This window comes from Lolium perenne, chromosome 5 (genome assembly GCF_019359855.2).
Source record: "Lolium perenne isolate Kyuss_39 chromosome 5, Kyuss_2.0, whole genome shotgun sequence".
Taxonomy (NCBI): domain Eukaryota; kingdom Viridiplantae; phylum Streptophyta; class Magnoliopsida; order Poales; family Poaceae; genus Lolium; species Lolium perenne.
This window is the reverse complement of record NC_067248.2, coordinates 261,192,076-261,208,974: the sequence shown is the minus strand read 5'-3', so window position 1 is coordinate 261,208,974 and position 16,899 is coordinate 261,192,076. Positions and strand designations below refer to the sequence as shown.

Here is a 16,899-nt window from a genome sequence, read left to right as displayed (position 1 = left end):
CATGTGGGCCGGGCCTGGGCCAGATTTTTTGGCCCGATGGTTAGCATGGGCCTGGCCTAGGCCATCATTTTGCGCGGCCCAAGGCCCGAGGCCCGACGGGCTTTCCTTATGATGGGCTGGGCCTAAGCCAAGATTTTCTGTGTCGGGCCTTGATCGGCCCGGGCCGGCCCGAGAAATGGTCAGGTATAGCCATGTCCGACCCACCCTCACGCCCTAGCAGCGTCCGGAAAGGAAACGGATGCTAGGTCGGTGCGATTTTTTTTTTGTGTCGCTAGCTGCGTGTGTATCGACCCCGGGCTCGAGTTCGACTCGGACACAGGGCTAGTGGTAGCCACTTTATAAGCCCGACCGGCCGGCCCGTCTCCTCCACCCCAGTTCCAGTTCCAGTTTCAGACGATAGAATCCATCACATCAATCACCAAGACTAATCACCCGACGCAGAGGCCGAGCTCGCCGCCGATCGCCGCCGGATAGCTAGCATGGCCGGCCGCCCCTTTGTTTTCGAGAAAAACTGGGCGGACAACCCTCCACGGAGACTGCCAACCACAGATATGGAGTTCCCTCCTTGCTTCCCGCCGGCCGACCCACCGCAGGTTCGCGTCTCCGATCCCCTTCATTGTATTCTAAAATTGAGGATTTTACTCGAATTGCGCAATCATGGCTTCAGATCTGCAGGTTAATTAGGCCCGCGACAGAACTAGTGCTAACTAAAATGGGGAAACTCTTAATTTTGTTCTTCGATTTCCTTTCATGATTTCACCATACTGACGTGATTTCGGGTTGCTTGCGCGCAGGGCTGGACTACGGTCCGTATCGAGAGCTCACACTCGAGGAGACCGGACGGCACTCCGGAAATCCTGCTTCTCTACGGCCGGCCATCTTCTCCAGGTCGTCATCAACCAGAGTCGCCGCCACACACAGCCACCATTCACAGGCGGGACCAGCAGGTTCATCGTCGTTGCTCTCCCGAGCCGCACCAAGTCGGCGGAGCAACGAGGGTGGTACGACTTGCCAAGGTGCTATCGCTGGACCAGCTCCAAGACGACCAGGTGTACCAGCAAGTGCTGGACGAGCTTACTCAAGAGGCGCGCAAGTTCGGTGACCTGCTCAAGGTCGTGCTCCCGCGACCAATCCGTGGTGCTGCTCATCCGGTGGCTTCCGAAGACGGGAAGGTATTCCTGGAGTATGCTTGCCTCGAAGACTCGATCCAGTGCAGGATCCGATTGGATGGGCAGTGGTTTGACGGGACCAAGATTATTGCTGGGTACTTCCCGGAGGACAAGTTTGCTGCTGGAGACTATGACTACGACGGATAATAGTTTCTTTTTTCTTTTTTCCTCTCGAGCTTGTAACCCCATCTACAATGTAGTAGGTCCTTGCTTATAGAGCTGTTTACAAAAATGAACTCGTTTTCTTTTATTAAGAATCCTTCTTATTTGGACAGTACAAGTGTAATTAAGCTCCTGCCATGTCCATAGAAATTAAGCATTGGTGCTTGAGAAAAAGATTGGTCTACTTAATTTCGAAGCACATTGTAAGGAATGTTCTTAAGTTCTATATATGTGTACTAGGAAGCTCCGTCACCCCCTTGGTGTTAATCCGAACAGAGTTAATACGAGTAGATGGAGCGAGGGCATATAGGTTCACAATGCGACATAGGAAAAGAGTGGTGTAAATAAGCTAAAAAAAAATTGCCAATGGAAGCTATATTAATTAACCAACCAAAGTACACTCGTCACGGCAAAGTGCCGTGACATCAACCGGCTCCGAACCAGGCCAAACCTCTGAGCTAGAACTAGTACGACCCAAGTTTGCCAACAAGTGGCTTACATTATTTTGCTCACTACTCACTGCTAAAAAATGAACATTACTCCTAGACGCCATCAGACGCTTGATTCCTGGACAATCCCTGTAAAACACGATCGATTGATACCATCAGCAAGGACCAACTTCATCGCTTCAGTGCAGTCTGTATCAATCACACACACGGAAGGGAAGACCAGTCCGTTGCAAGGACTATATGCCAAGATGGCATGCTTCCAGTTTAGCTTCGAGAGGACTCCGATAGGTTGACTGGAAACGACATGACGAAACAATAATCGGCCCTGCATCTTCAAGGAGAACCACACCTGCTCCTCCCTTTCCACTAGTTGCTCAGAAAGACCCATCCACATTCATCTTCACATGCCCCTCTGGTGGTTTCCTCTATGGCCACGGCGGTTTTACTAACGCCGGGCGTCGTCTTCAGTTTATTATCCCTGCTCCAAGACACCACTGTCTTTCCTTTTGCAACGTCAGCATTTGGAAACTGCTTGATTGTGAACAACGATTCAAGATAGCTGCATAGGAAACGTCGAGATGCTTCAATAGGTGGCGCCGGTTTGTGATGGATCACCTCATTTCGGCAGTGCCAAATTCGCCAGAGTATCATTATGATCATGGCACGCACCGTTTCCGATCTTCCCTCCAACAAGTGCAGCAGCCACTCGCTACTTGTGTTCGTGAGCGTTCCAATATCTGGGAGTGGCCAGACTTTCTCCATGGCTTGCCAGAGACTCCTCGCCATGGGGCACCTACAGAAGGCATGGAACGCGCACTCGCGTTCCATACCACATATAACACAAGTGTCAAAAACCTCCATCTTTCTTAATTTTACACAAGTAAGCTAATTACACATAAGTAGACGCAGTCATGAGTAGACGGGTACTTAATTTTACACAACATTGCTTCTACTTCTGGGATTGATGGAATCATTAGTTCTGCCTTTTTTGTCTTTGTTTGGAGCGGCCTGACCTGATGATGGAGATTGCCATCTCCTTGGAGGAAAAGAAGATCATGTCTTTTTTAGGGAATAGCTCCTTGTCTTCTGTCGTTTGTTTTGCTGCGGAGGATAGGTAGTTCGTAAAGTGACTATATATTTGTTTCCAGTTGCGCTCTGCACTTAAGTTTTAGGACGTTACCTTTTTTTAGCTGGCTCAGTGGCTTGATGCTGATTTTTCCTCTTTTTGCCTGCTGTGTAGAATTTGTGTTCTGGTATAAAGAAATTCAGAGTAAGTTGAGCAAAGTTGGTGCGAAAGAAACTTAAAAGTATGGTTCTTGTTGTATTTGCTTACTTCTTCTGAGTCTTGGTCAGTCTCTTCTATGATGTCCTTGGCTGGCGTATTCTCTGAATGTTTGCTCTGAGGTGATGGTTGTATTGCTTCATCAGATGAACGAGGCAGTGTAGATTTATCAGCTGTTATCGGTATCTTGGAAGTACTGGTGGATGCTGCTACTGTATCAGGAACATTGATTATTTCAGAGATGGCCACGTGAAATAGTTTACCGGCAGTGTCTCTCTTTTTTGCTTGGTAAGGGCATAGTGTTATTTCGATTGGCTCAGCTTTTGCATTTGGTGAACCCTGCTACTCTATTCTGCATGGGTGATCTTGAATGATGCGACAGTCGTTAAGTTCTACAGTGAGCATACGAGCTATGTAATACAAATATAATTTCAGGAGTTTGCCTGAGCACACCTGCTCCGTGTTTCAGACATTTCTGGAATGGGTATGTTGACATGCCAGCGTGGGGTTGTGCTTTTGAATGCCACCATTCCTATAGCAACATCAGCGTTACATTGGCTAATTGAGACAATATTTGACTGAGTAATGTAGTATATGTGCGTAAACTAATATACATGCATATTTGGCAACAGTCATCCCTGCGAATAGTGTTATAATGCTATCTGCAGAGGATGCCCTATGAAGAGAAACGGCATCGAAGGACTGTGCGTGCTCTCCCCACAGGGGTATGCTGGCACATTTGCCACATTTGATGAGAGCAGTGTGTCAGTATGTGTAATAGTTCAGTTCAAAAAAAAGTATGTGTAATAGTTTTTCAAAAACATAACTGTGGATGATGGCCGGGGCTCTACGCCGGCTACCCTTACATGCTAGACCTCCCGATGTTGCAGCACCTTAGAGTCTATAGGTCTAACAAAGTTAGCCTTGTATAGTTTTTGTTTCTCTCTGAACTTCTTTTGTAGCTCTGCTACCCCCTGTATGCTCCCGTCTTCTTGACGGTTTCTTCTACTATACAATGACACATGCTTTGGCATGTGTTCGAGAAAAAAAATATCTCAGAAATTGTACCTTGCATTTTTCAGATGAATGTTCCTTCTTGGATCCTGATTTGTTTTGGATGGAATGACATCTGCCAATATCGTCACTACGCCGACGGGCTGTGGAATAGCCTCTTGGATTTTTGAAAGCTGAGTAATCCTGATTCTATATGGATGGTTGAATGTTTCAAAGGTGCAAACTGCACCTTATTTGAGCTGCCCTCTGAACTGATCGATGCGGTTTGCTGGCGCGTGTCCTTCCATTGTGTTTTCCTATATTACATGTAGGTTTCAGTAATGGATGTTTCCTCAGAGTATGCCATAAAGCAAAGTTTTTTAGCTAACATTGATTCTGCAGATATATTGTGTATATCAAATTATCAATCAGTGAGATATATAGATAATGTGTGTTCGAAAATAATTGCAGTGCTACTGAAACAAATAATTGCAGTGCTACTCAGGTTTCCACTGTATCTAAAAGTATGTGCAATGCTATTATCTAAAAGATTTCCCTGTCAAACCAAAAAAAAAAAACAATAAAGAAATCTGAGTGACAAATCCATATACAAAAAATCATAACACGAGAGCAGAACTCCACAAGCCATATTTACTTCAGGTGCTTATTTTGTGAGGATACCTAAAAGTGACTAAGAAATACACAACCAAAATTAATGTGTGGAAATCGAGTAATGCTGGTCAAATAAACATTGCTATTACCTGTCCTTAAACAACCAGATGATGAGGCCACATCTGCCTGAACTACCTGAGCATGGTTGTCTATGCTTCTTGCAATACAAGAGTATACGAATACACGGGTCCTCGTCTTCAGCAAGTAACATGAGGTGGATATTGGCATTGTCATCATCTTCAAGCTAAAATTAACAGAATATTAATGAAGTGGTAGAATTTAGTCTCCAACAAAGTAATTTCACTACATAGTACTAAAGTAGTGTACCTCGACACAAAGATCAGGAGCACGTGCACAGAGCAGGTGATATGCAACTCGACAAGTAGGATGAGAACACTACATTGATGCGAGAAGAGTCATAATATTGTTATAATCATCGCAAGATAAGCTTAAAACTGTTCCTAAACATACCTGTATGCAAACTCCATAAGCAACAGTGCAAATGCTGCATAGAAGTTTCCAGCGGTCCTGGACAAAAAAATTAAAGCTGATGATGTTTCTACAAATATGCTACAAAAACTCCAACCAAAATCACGGGAGGAAGGGGATGAAAACCTTGTTGATTTTGCTTAATCCATCAATGGGCTCCATTCTCTTTACGTCTTTTAAGCAAGTTTCTGAAACCAAAAGTATGTCGTGATAATTTGATATAATACCACTGAGAAAAAAAATATGTTGATCGACTAGGTGATTATACCAGGAATCCATATAGCACATGCTAGATGAGCCCAATGACCATCTGTCGTAGGTTTCATTGCACCCCCTAAAAGAGATTGTATCACATAAGTACATAGGCACATAGCCTTGCTTTACAAGCGGTGCGGCACAATCTTATACCTGTGACTGGACATAGACAGCATCGTGGGGACACGCGAGGTGCCCCAGGTCGGCACAGGTTGCATAGCCAAAGTACTCCATCCAATGGTTCCAGTTTGCCATAGCACCGAGCATGAACCTGCATCATTTTTAAGCCTTTCAGGATTTGTAGGCACTTCCATATTTGATATATTCATGGAGTTGGATGATTCTTTTTTTTTCGAAAAGGGGATATCCCCAGCCTCTGCATCAATTGATGCATACGCCTTTTATTAAAAGTTGGATGATTCTGTAAGCGCATACCATCATACGACACTTCTCACATTGCAAGAACAAATTGTCTTCATACTCCTAGAAGGCAAAGAGTTTAAATGACTTTTCAGTTTGAGTAATTGCATTTTGAATAAGCATGAGAACAGGATTAGGATCATTTACCTCATCCATATCACAAACATTGCAATAGTCTAGGTATTTCCAATTAACACGAACATCTCTGCAACCACGGAGGGTATCCCCACCATTTTCAAAATATTTCAAACATGACCTTGCATTGGGCAACTCCTAATAAATACACAAGTGACTTTCAATTAACAAAGATAAAGAATGGAATAATACACTATCTAAAGCAGAAGTGCACCAATGTGAAGTCAATATAAGGGATCCCCTGGTAGATAATTACATCACTACATGGCACAATTGATTTTCATTTTTCAATGAAACTTGTAAACATGCATCTACAGACAGCGAATGCATGTTTCCAATAAAGACAATGTCTTTTATGGAAGATTATATAAAATCCTGGTATAGTAGCACAATATACTTATACTTTACCCAGAAGAAATGCCCTCCATATAAAAAAACAATGTGTGTCAACGCTGTAAGGTAGTACCAAAGCATAAAAGTAAATTTGCCAACATTACTGATCTGATTTCAGTCTCAACCTCAGGTGAACAAGATAAACAAAAAAAAAAAGGTCTATGCAGAAGAATCCAGGCATGAAAGAATGTGTTATGCTCTTTCCTACACATAGTGTAATGGACTGAATGATCAAAACATGCAAATGCTAATGGCTCCTTATACACCATAAAGGCTTATCTGAAACAATGACAGGCATCACCAAACTAAGTTGAGAACAGTGTGTAAATGGCGCAGGGACTATTCTTAAAGTAGTTGTATCGAAACTAATTTGAAACAATCTTTACTATTATATTCGAGTTGGTACGTCGTCAAAAATGTTTGATGTCAAAGATCAAACGCATCAAGACCGTCCAATCGTATTAAACATCTCCCGCTTGATATCTAGCCATTGATGCGATATACCCTCCTCAAAGTCGCCAAAACGCCGATCACTTTCCAAAATCACGTGATCACCTCAATAAACCATGATACAGCAATTGGCAATTCATGGAAAGCAATCAGGACCAAAATAAATATGAGAAGCATTAATCACGGGATCCTCACAGTAAACCAAGAGACAACTGCCCGTCGAACGGAAAATCGGGACACAATCTCGTCTTAATCCTCTCCTTATCTTACCTCTAATATTGTGATCTCCAAAAACATTGGAACCTGATCCCCGTTGAATTGGTGCGATAGTCTTGGTTCATCACCCCGCGAGGGTCCGGAGGATCTCATGGTGGCCGCCCCGGCCGAGGGAGTTGTACCCGTATCGACAAGAACTCAGGGGTGGCGGGGGCAGGGAGGGCATGGAGATGGAGGCATGGAGCGGGGAGGGCACGAAGACGGAGGTGTGGAGCCAGTGGCGGATCGACACGCTGGCTCCACCATCCCAATCGCGCAGTAGCCAGCCCTCTGCCTCTGGAAAGAACATCACCACCACCTCAACGCCTCCGGCCCGCTGCAAATCCTGGCGCAGCGACTCCATGACTCCATCGCAGATTTGCAGCCGCTATGCCTTCCTCGCGGAGGCCGCCGGACTTCCCCTCCTTTGATGGTCATGGGCTCCTTACCAACCTCGTGCTACCCATTCCCCATTCAAGACGAGGTCGATGTACTTTGCTCCGTGTCTGGTGCAAAGCGGCGTCGACCTTGCCTCGTAGACGAAGGCGTTCATTGAGCGCGCTTGGATCCGTAGCGTCCCTGTACTCCCGTGTGGTCAACTCTGGACTTCCCCCGGCCCGAACCGGCGCGAGAGCTGCCCATGCTCGAGGTCTCCGGTCAACGCCTGTCGGGGTGGTGTGACTGTTGACCCAGGCCATGAGGCCGGCCGTGACGCCTCCAGTATTCGGCCCTTCATACTAGCGTTGGAGCACACCCGTAGTGAGGAGTCCCATATAAACTGCATGTTTCTGAACTTCAGTGTTATTGTTGTTGTTCCGTGTGGTTCTGATTGTGAACTTAAGCTTTGCTAATACGACATGTTGTGTTCAGATGGATGCTTCTCTGCAGAAACAATAAGCATAGTGGAAGAGGTGTCAAGATAAGAGGACTCATGCTAGCTGAATTTTCATCAGCGAAGTGTTTCTTTGTTTCATCTCCGCCCCTCTCTCTGAATTTGTTCACACTAGCCCTCCAACTTATAAACTATGCACAGGTGATGCCCAAGATATTACTTCTTCAGGTCAACAGGTGTATACATCTCTTACATGTTTGATGCAACGCCCAACCAGAGAGGTTAATTGGGATAATCATACGAAATGGAATACTACGGCATCAAAAAGGCCACTGGGCACTCGACAGAACCAAACTGACAATAAATTCAAGGTCTGGCATTTTTCTTTTTGAGGTATTTGCTACCTTTTGTTTGCATCATTTCTTTACGCAATGTATATTGGTACAACAAAGGCCAAGATGAAAGTAAAGGGAGTAAGGTAAATGTGTTGTTCTGTTTGAAGCACAAAAGTGCCACTCTGTAGCTGAATTACGATTCATGGTGGATTATACTTATAAGGGCACACCATAGTCCTAATTAAATTAAAAAAATTATCACATAAAATATGTGATGTGACTGTACTACTACCCTTAATTTGGCATTTCTATTGGCTTATGAATGGCATGGTGATGGGCAACCTTTCCCCAAAAATATTCAGTGGCATCATGGTTTGTCACTGGCATTAGCTTGCGGCTGTGTAAGAGTTTCATTTAGCTGTGTTTATCTCTCTGTTTATGGGCTCCATACGGCCTCTGTTTGATTGCCTTTTCAACTGAGAAGAGGGCATATATTGTGATTGTGGTATGTGCCTGCACATCTATCAGTTCTGGTGTTTTTAGTATGTGTGCGCTAGGTGTCTGATCAAATGCTTGTTCCTGGTAGATGTCTTCACAAAGCAAGGCTTTGTGGCAGTGGCAATTAAAAAATGGAAGCAAATCACACTGTAAGAAATGATTTTTTTGTTACTTTCAGTGCTTACGACGTGATAGGAGATCAGAATTATCCCACAGCCACTCATTTGGCTCAATCCAGTTTCCATGAACTACGATTTTTTTTTTTATTGTCTGACAGTATCACAGTTATCTATTTCCAAAAGACCATAGAGGTGGAAGACATTGCCAGGGTGAACGGTGTCGTCCCTGCCAGTATGGACATCATGTATGGCATGCTGGACAGGTAGGTTATTCATATTTCTAGATGTCACCATCACATAGTTTATTGTAGATCTGAAGTGTATTATCTTCTGATACGGTTCACACGAAAATAGGGCTTACCAGTGAATAGCTAACATATTAGCAATAAGTGGAAATCAGTTTCAAAAGACAACTCCAAGGGATATTCTACACATCGTGAGTAATTTGCATGATAGAAATTGTCATTCCTAACACAGGTTATATGTTCACTATACCCCTCGTCTTCTAATTCCTTCCATTCGACCAAGGAATTCTCTATAATAATTCGCAAATCCAAATCTGCTAATTGTTCTCTAATAGCACCTGCTCCTGTTGCAATTTCCCGATTTCGAAATGTTGCAAAGCCTGGGGTAGAAAAAAAAGGGAGAAATGCTGTGGTTGCAGGATGCAATTTCCTCTTCGAATAAACCTCGTAATCGTAAAAAAGTCGGTTTTTTAGTGCTGGGCCTAGCAAAAGAGAAATCGCCGTATACTAGGACTTCCAACTTCTTAAGAGGGAAGTGATCAATTGATCATCTGTTTACCTACTGTATCCAGGTATATGAGGCATGTACGTCTGAAGATGGTGCCTGACCGAGTGTCTTTTACATATCCGATCTATGCTCATATGGTTGTAACTTGTATATAAGCCTAATACTGCAAGCTAGACAGAACCGTTCTAGAAAAGCTATTTGGCCTGGTGCTTTGCGTTTTAGTTGTTCACTCTGCATTCTTACATTGGTATTACTGGTGTATTTCTAACCAAATGCATACATTATGATCAAGTAGCATACTCTGAATTTGGGACGTGGATGTATTAAAGCCTTACTACTTATCATATATCTAACCAATTTAGTAGACTTAACAATATATTTCTGATCTATTAATGCCATAATGTCTTACAATAGCTATCTAGCAATAATGCCCTTAAATTTGATTTGATTCTTTATTTTTGCAGATTGCCATTGCATTAGTATGTGTTTGACAATACAATATTCAGTTCTAACCGCAGGTAGTGAAATAGTATGTATCTAACAGCAATGGCGCAGTCTGGGCGGATTGAAGCATCCCCTCAGATGTATGATCGCGGTGGTGCCCAGGTCAAAGCACCAATGCAAGTCCGGACACTCCATTTCACATCAGGTTGGATCTTCCACCTTAATCCAATGTATTGGTAAGAATAATTGCTTGGTGGTTAATAGATGTATTCATCGAATGCATAGAATCTTTGGATAAATACATTGGCTGGCTGGAATGTGGATGTGCTTAGATTGATCATCTATATAGTATGAAGTGGACATGTTGTCCATATTAGAATATAATTATTAATCTAGCTGAAAAATTGAGATATCAAAGTTGAAGTCTGGGTGGATTGAAGCACTCCTCAAGGAAGTTGCTTTCTTCAAGTAATTTGTGATACAAATGGGAAATGATAGCGTGTACCGCTGAAAATGTAATATGAGCATGCCCTGTTTGGCATTTACATATTTGATGCTCCCTCAAGTGTTGCATCCTATTTTAATTAAATTCTTATGTATCCAGGTTAATATTTTACGCACAATGGCAAATACACTATCATGCACAACACTATCATAAAAAAATGTCAAAATATATCAAAGAAAACGTTTGATCTGCTGGTATGGTATTTTATGTTTCTCGGTTATTATGTTTCTGGAAAGGAAACGTAGCTAAGAATTTGTATAAATGTACACGCCTGGATTTAAATAGAGGTAAACTCAACAGTAAAAAATTACTAGGAAAAACTATTGTTTAGTTACCAATTTAGCAGCTTATTGTATTGGCAATTTTTTCGTTTAGTATACTAACAAGTCTACTTTGTTTTTTCATACATTATCAGTTCATGAAGGTAACCGTTGTGGCAGGTATAGTTCATGGAAGTATAACTGCTATTGCGCAGGTGATCCATGAATTTTAAAGATATTTATGTATAGTTTAGTTGACCAATTTTTGGCACAGAGCCAATGTATATGGGATCTATATTTTTTGCGTTCTGCATCTATGCTGTAATGTGGCTTGTTTGATTTGTTTCCAGGCCTGCGCACTTTTTCTGAACATAACTCCAATTTTTGTTCTGTCAAAGAGGACCAGTCTTTGCTTTTGAGATGTAAAACTGATCTTGTCACAAGGGGAAATCAATCTGGTTACCTTCACCAATGTCACAACTTGGCGGGGGCCCTAACCAAGTATTACCTGAAGTCACAATTTTCCTTGTCACTTATTGTTTGGTGCTACTTTGATTGGGAAAATAAATAACAAAGTGCATTTAGATTTTACTCCAATATGTGTAGGTATTTAAATTATAACTTTTCGAAGGGCCTATGGCCGAACTTCATTAAGGTAGAACGAGGGGACTACAAAGTTTGGTTCAAGCACGGCTGAGATAGCCAAAAGACAAGGCTAAGCCACCGGCACAAATCAAAACCCCAAGCAGGTGCCATCTAATAACCTCTAAAAAGCAACAATACATCCAGCAGCCTTGCCTATGGCTGAATTGTAATTTTTATCAATTGGGCAGCCTCTTGCTAGGAACATTCACAATTTTGTTGTCTTCGTCATACTAAACAGTGCTTAGCACTTGGTTTGGGGGCTTTGTCCGCCTGTTATAATTGACAGAGTGCTTCGTACCAGCTGGTACTCCACTTTTAAGAAATTATTGTACTATATCTTATAAAATGATCTAAACTAAAATAGATCAATTAGGGTGTATGATGTCTGTTACCTTCATCTCCGTTTATAGGTCCCTAGGTTTTCAATTTGACCAACATAAATCAAGATATATATACAAAACATATATCATTAGAAAGTTCGGATGTTATAGTTTCTAATGGTATAATTTTATTACTGTAGAAGTTATATTATATTGATGAAATAATTTTGGAATACACGTTGGTCTTATAAACTAGGTCGGATGAAGAATGTGTGTTCAATACATCTTCATTATTGGCCAAACGGGAAAGGAAAATGCCTCCAAAAGTTTATCCATCGGATATAACTCGTAATAAGATGCATCAATTGACTCAATTTTTAGTAATGTGGAACACAATTTTATTATAGACATGTTTGCAGAGTAAGACGCAATTTATCCGTAGCAACGCACGGGCACTCACCTAGTAGGTTGACAATTTAAGTGTAGGACCCTCAGACAATCACATCAAAAAGACAAAACTTCCAATCTGCAAAATGATGTTGCTAAGAAACTGGCAGCTGCATTGGTACTTTCCCTACATGGCAATATAACACGGCATATCATGATATGCTTTACGCTTAATACAAAAATTCAGGGAAATAAAGTATCCCTGTACTAAAAAATGTTAATTTGCTTACCTGCAATCCATCTTCAGAGGTCACCCTAAACAACAGGCGTGCTTTTATATCGGAATTCCTCAGTACTTCCATTTTGTAATATGTTACTAAATGTGGATCTGTGACAGTATAACATTGTACTCGTTAAACCAGACACTCATGAAAGCACGCGGTTCCAAACTGGAGCAAATTTTTACACAAACTTGATGGCAGTCTAAAGATGAACTACCTTTTACTGATGTAAACTTCCTGAAAGCAGTATACACTTGAGGCCTATATGCATTTTGTTATGAAAATGGTCTGAATCAGATACTATCCTGCCTGGAAAGAAACTATCACAATCAGGTCTGTAAAACCTGAGCAATGATTAAAGGAAAAAAATGCAGATAAAAAATGCAAAGCTAAGTCAACAACAAGAAAAGGGATAACCAAAAGACGTACAACGGCTTGGACAGAGAAAAAATTCTACATGACAAAGAACTCATTACAGACCAAACGGCACCCAGGCAAGTAGCTCCAGGAGACAGACTTTTTCCCGTCAGCATCGATTGCAATGAAGTCAATGTACAATCTAATCCGTCAACTGACCCAAGGTTCAGAGAGTAGAGAAGTCACATGAGAAAAGGTTCAAGGTGGTAGCCAAAACAGTGTGCAGATTCAGAATCTTATCTATCGGCTGGCAAGACTAGGTTACCGAAAACCTTCCCACAAAACACAACACAAAATTTTCAGACAGAATACTGAGTGTCACATCATCTGCAGTACTTACTCGTATGAGGACCAGAATACTGCATCTTCCCAGCATCACAATGTCCAAATATAGGCAATCGCTGCCAAAAGAAGGAATCAGAAAACTGCCCTCCCCCTGAAATGTCACACAGGTTCAGAACCAACAACGGAGGAGACTCCAAACTTTCATGGAAGCTATCATCCAACATGCACATTCTGATAACACGGACACAGCTAGACTTTCGTAAACTTCACATGTAAACAGGGCTTTCTGGCAAAGCATCAATAGAGCCAAATTCTCGAGATTTATCCATGCTGCTCTTTAGAGATGCCGCTGCAAAATTACAAATCTCCAGAATGATAGTACTCCAGAATCAGGCTAAGGCTAGAACAGTAAGCATCTCCCCACGTTTAAGTTGAGTGATGAATCCTGCCTCGCCTCCTAGGGTTTGAACAGGAAGGGGAGAGAACGGCGATGACGGTATGGGCTCCGGTAGGAAGCTCCATTTCATTCGAGCTTTCTTTCTCAGGAGGAAGCTGTATGATTAGAGATTTCGTGAGAAAATAAATGGATAATACAATTAATTCGAACGAGGAAAGGGGAAATAAACCATCATCAATTAAATCCACACGAGGGGGCGGATTGAAAACTCACCGTGCCGCCGGCTCTTCCCCCAAATCCCCCACCCGCACTCCCCCAAATCCCCCGCCCACCAGCGCCGCCGCGCCGCCGCCAGCCACTCTGACTAATCCTTCCTTTCTGACCCCTCTTGGCCGAGCGGTAATCTCAAAGCACCAGCAGCTCTACTTTAGATTCGAAATCACGTGGGCCCCACCTCTTCCCTCCCTTGGACCATTTGGAACGGAAACGGAGTTCATCTCCTCCGAGTCACCGTACCATCGCCCGCCGAGACGGTGCTGTCTATAAAACCCCCCGCCCCGCCGCCGCCTCCAGTCCAGACGCTCGTCTTCCCGTACCATCGCCCTCTGCCTCCACCACGCACGCGCACTCCACCGCCTCGCCCTCTTTCTCCCCCTCCGCTCTCGCAAAGCGACCGCCCCTCTCGCCTTCGCCTTCGCCTCTGCCCCAAGCGCGGAGGCAAGGCAATGCCGATGGAAGGCGACGGAGGTCGCGCCGGCGCCACGGCGCAAGAAGGCGCTGACGGTCGCCTTACCGCGCGCACGCCGCTGACGCAGGGCGTGATCGTGGATGAGACGCCCCAGGTGGTTCCCTGCGTCGTCGTCAGCACGCCTGGCGGGCGTCTGTACATGGAGGTGCGTGAAATCTTTCGCCTTAATGGAATTTGGCAAGCAAGAAACCGGGATTTTCGTTTAGCAAGAAGAACCGTGGGGATTTTGGAGCGCAGCAAGAAACGGGGGTGGTTTCGGGAGCAAGAACCATGAGGAATTTCGCAAGAAGCTTGGGGATTTTGGAGCGCAGCAAGAAACGGGGGTGGTTTCAGGAACAAGAAACATGGGTAATTTCGCAAGAACCTTGGGGATTTTGGAGCGCAGCAAGAAACGGGGGTGGTTTCGGGAGCAAGAAACATGGGTAATTTCGCAAGAACCTTGGGGATTCTTCGTTTAGAGAGAACCAAGAAACGTGGGTGGTTTCGGGAGCAAGAACCGTGGGTATTCTTCGTTTAGAGAGAACAAACGCGCAGTTTTTGGAGCAATCAAGAAACGCGGGGTTCTTATCGACAGTAAGAAAAGATGCGGTAATGAACTAATGATGCGATATGCTTTGAATTGCAGGTCGTCACCACCAGATTGGCCGAGGTGTGCGTGGAGTTGACGGTCCATCCGGATCCGCACCCCGTCCTTTGTCCCGTCCGCGATGAGGTGCTGGAGGCCGACTTGCGGCGACGCGCGCTGTTGGCCGCCATTGCCAGGGCGTACACTGTTGTCAATCAGTATGTTTTTTTCTTCACGCGAGAGGACCAGAGGTTCCGCGGCATCAGCATTTTCCACCCTTTACACGGACCGGAATCAGTAAGCAAACCTGCCGCCGCCATTGCACTTCGGATAGTATTGTATAATCTCCAAGTCTTGCAGCATGTTGCACGGATTATCCGGGCCACTTATACGAATTTAACTGTCAGCTGAGTCAGAGATCCAGCCTCATTGTAGCTGATGGATTTGGTGTTCCCGGTGGGAACCCACCAGGGATGACCTTCACCGGGAGGACAGATATGGTGGCAAATGCTTTCGCCCAGGTATATGTGTGTCTGGTCGCGCGCGCGTGCCTGAATTCGATGTGGACAGTCTTTTTTTTTTTCTTGCGAGGCAGTCATTTAACCCTGTGAATTTTCTGAATTTTGCAGCACTGTTTGGCTGGCATTCAGGGAAGCTTCAAGGCGAGGGACGCGGTTCCCCAGCTGGTGAGATATACATTAGTCTTTGCAGCGATTCAGACTGTGTTTTTGCAATTGATCGTATGTTAGCAATCCTGATTCCTGATTAGCAATCCTGATTTACCACCCTTTGAATCTGTGTGCAGTCGAGATCCATGTTGGGTCGCTTGCCTTTTGCGTGCCAGCACTGTCGAAGGCCACTGTGGTTCGGCCCGTGCTGCCTCAGGACGTTCTGTAGGGTTTGCGAGAACCACCCGACCCACATGGTCGATTGCGATCTTGTTCATGCAGCGGTTCGGATGATGCCGCCGTTCCTGCTGGAGAACGGGCAGCAGCCGCCGGGAGAGTTCGACAGGCTGCCGCACCCACTATGGTGCTTGTATCGGTACGTATCTGGAGACAGGTATACGCTGGTATCCTACTTTCAGGTAGTGGATGCCCATTACTATCAGAGGGACACCGGCATCAGGTTTGCCACGCATTTGTACCGGAGAGGGAGTCCTACCAGGTGGATCTGGTGTCTTGAGCTCACCTTCACTATTCTGCGGGATCAACATCTTCACATCACATGGAGGGTCCACCTGGCCGATGAGTTTGATACATGGCGGGCTCCAACAGGTTCGTGGCAGCTTGGGCTTTGAGTTAACAAGTAGTCTCTTCAACATGATCATTTTGTTTGTCCTTAAGTTGATTTGAGCTCCTCCGTGGTGGATTCTGATTTCTTGTCTCCCAGCAGGTGCAGATGACATTCAGAGCGAGCTGAGGCAACAGGGAGACAGGAAACCCGACCTCAAGAAACGCAAGTGAGTGCAGCCAACACCAAGGAGAGGAAAACGGGGACTGAGATGACGAGAGTGACAGTCACACCCGACCATCTCGTATAATACGCTCGCTTTTTCTGTATGTTCCTACAAGTAGCCCAGGATGACAGTTCTCTGCACTCTTACAGTCTTTCTTTTTTCTTTTTGTGAATGTGAACTTGCTACGTTTTGCTTTGTTCTCATAAAAGTCTACTGTGCTTCACGGAAGGTTTATTACACTACCGCTTTCTTTCTGGTACTACATAAACTTGCGAAATTATCTGCCGGTTATGGTGTGTCCCTCGCCGCGAAACCATGCGGTCAGGTAGTAATGCCGGCCGTGGCGATCGTAACAGACCCAGGTACATACTGTACAGCACGTGTTTCCACATTCAATGTCGTGTGACACAAATCTTGTCCGTTTGGTGCGTGTGACACAACGTGCCATCGCAACCAAGGGCGTTCCGGTTTATCCCCGGACATCTCACACGACAAAAGTGTTTATTTTTTTGAGATAAAATGCTG

General features: G+C 44.3%; 3 protein-coding genes across 13 annotated transcripts; 2 read left to right on the top strand and 1 right to left on the bottom strand.

The window, feature by feature from the left end:
- The first annotated feature begins 352 nt into the window (after nucleotides 1–352).
- LOC127302886 (splicing factor U2af large subunit B) lies at nucleotides 353–1,443 on the top strand. The gene is made up of 2 exons (XM_051333596.2): nucleotides 353–593; nucleotides 795–1,443. The coding sequence occupies exons 1-2, from the start codon at nucleotides 480–482 to the stop codon at nucleotides 1,314–1,316; spliced, it is 636 nt and encodes a 211-aa protein (XP_051189556.1). The 5' UTR covers nucleotides 353–479; the 3' UTR covers nucleotides 1,317–1,443.
- Nucleotides 1,444–1,691: 248 nt separating this feature from the next.
- Nucleotides 1,692–13,992, bottom strand: LOC127302884 (histone-lysine N-methyltransferase TRX1). Of its 11 annotated transcripts, none has more exons than XM_051333588.1 (17): nucleotides 13,876–13,992; nucleotides 13,261–13,757; nucleotides 12,513–12,610; nucleotides 6,039–6,164; nucleotides 5,907–5,954; nucleotides 5,625–5,742; nucleotides 5,485–5,550; nucleotides 5,343–5,404; nucleotides 5,199–5,255; nucleotides 5,055–5,123; nucleotides 4,817–4,971; nucleotides 4,131–4,372; nucleotides 3,516–3,594; nucleotides 3,114–3,427; nucleotides 2,961–3,030; nucleotides 2,396–2,881; nucleotides 1,692–2,308 (listed from the first exon to the last, which is right to left on the bottom strand). In XM_051333588.1, exons 2-12 carry the CDS (start codon nucleotides 13,433–13,435, stop codon nucleotides 4,207–4,209), a joined length of 1,140 nt encoding a protein of 379 aa, XP_051189548.1. In that variant the 5' UTR covers nucleotides 13,436–13,757; nucleotides 13,876–13,992; the 3' UTR covers nucleotides 1,692–2,308; nucleotides 2,396–2,881; nucleotides 2,961–3,030; nucleotides 3,114–3,427; nucleotides 3,516–3,594; nucleotides 4,131–4,206. The 11 variants fall into 11 exon arrangements, with proteins under 11 accessions (XP_051189548.1, XP_051189549.1, XP_051189543.1 ...); XM_051333589.1 differs by having other exon boundaries at nucleotides 1,692–2,339; nucleotides 2,450–2,881; XM_051333583.1 differs by having other exon boundaries at nucleotides 1,692–2,881.
- A 220-nt stretch (nucleotides 13,993–14,212) lies between these two features.
- On the top strand, nucleotides 14,213–16,611 carry LOC127302885 (uncharacterized). The gene is made up of 6 exons (XM_051333595.1): nucleotides 14,213–14,495; nucleotides 14,976–15,212; nucleotides 15,323–15,436; nucleotides 15,545–15,601; nucleotides 15,721–16,192; nucleotides 16,311–16,611. Exons 1-6 carry the CDS (start codon nucleotides 14,328–14,330, stop codon nucleotides 16,379–16,381), a joined length of 1,119 nt encoding a protein of 372 aa, XP_051189555.1. The 5' UTR covers nucleotides 14,213–14,327; the 3' UTR covers nucleotides 16,382–16,611.
- Nucleotides 16,612–16,899: the final 288 nt, after the last annotated feature.

Coding starts and splice junctions, on each gene's coding strand:
- LOC127302886 (XM_051333596.2), top strand. CDS start 480: ATGGCCGGCCGCCCCTTTGTTTTCGAGAAAAACTGGGCGGACAACCCT. Junction 594..794: donor CGCCGGCCGACCCACCGCAG/GTTCGCGTCTCC, acceptor GCTTGCGCGCAG/GGCTGGACTACGGTCCGTAT.
- LOC127302884 (XM_051333583.1), bottom strand. CDS start 13,435: ATGTGCATGTTGGATGATAGCTTCCATGAAAGTTTGGAGTCTCCTCCG. Junction 5,955..6,038: donor ATGTTTGTGATATGGATGAG/GTAAATGATCCT, acceptor TTTGCCTTCTAG/GAGTATGAAGACAATTTGTT. Junction 4,972..5,054: donor CTCCTGATCTTTGTGTCGAG/GTACACTACTTT, acceptor TGTTAATTTTAG/CTTGAAGATGATGACAATGC.
- LOC127302885 (XM_051333595.1), top strand. CDS start 14,328: ATGCCGATGGAAGGCGACGGAGGTCGCGCCGGCGCCACGGCGCAAGAA. Junction 15,602..15,720: donor GGGACGCGGTTCCCCAGCTG/GTGAGATATACA, acceptor ATCTGTGTGCAG/TCGAGATCCATGTTGGGTCG. Junction 16,193..16,310: donor TACATGGCGGGCTCCAACAG/GTTCGTGGCAGC, acceptor GTCTCCCAGCAG/GTGCAGATGACATTCAGAGC.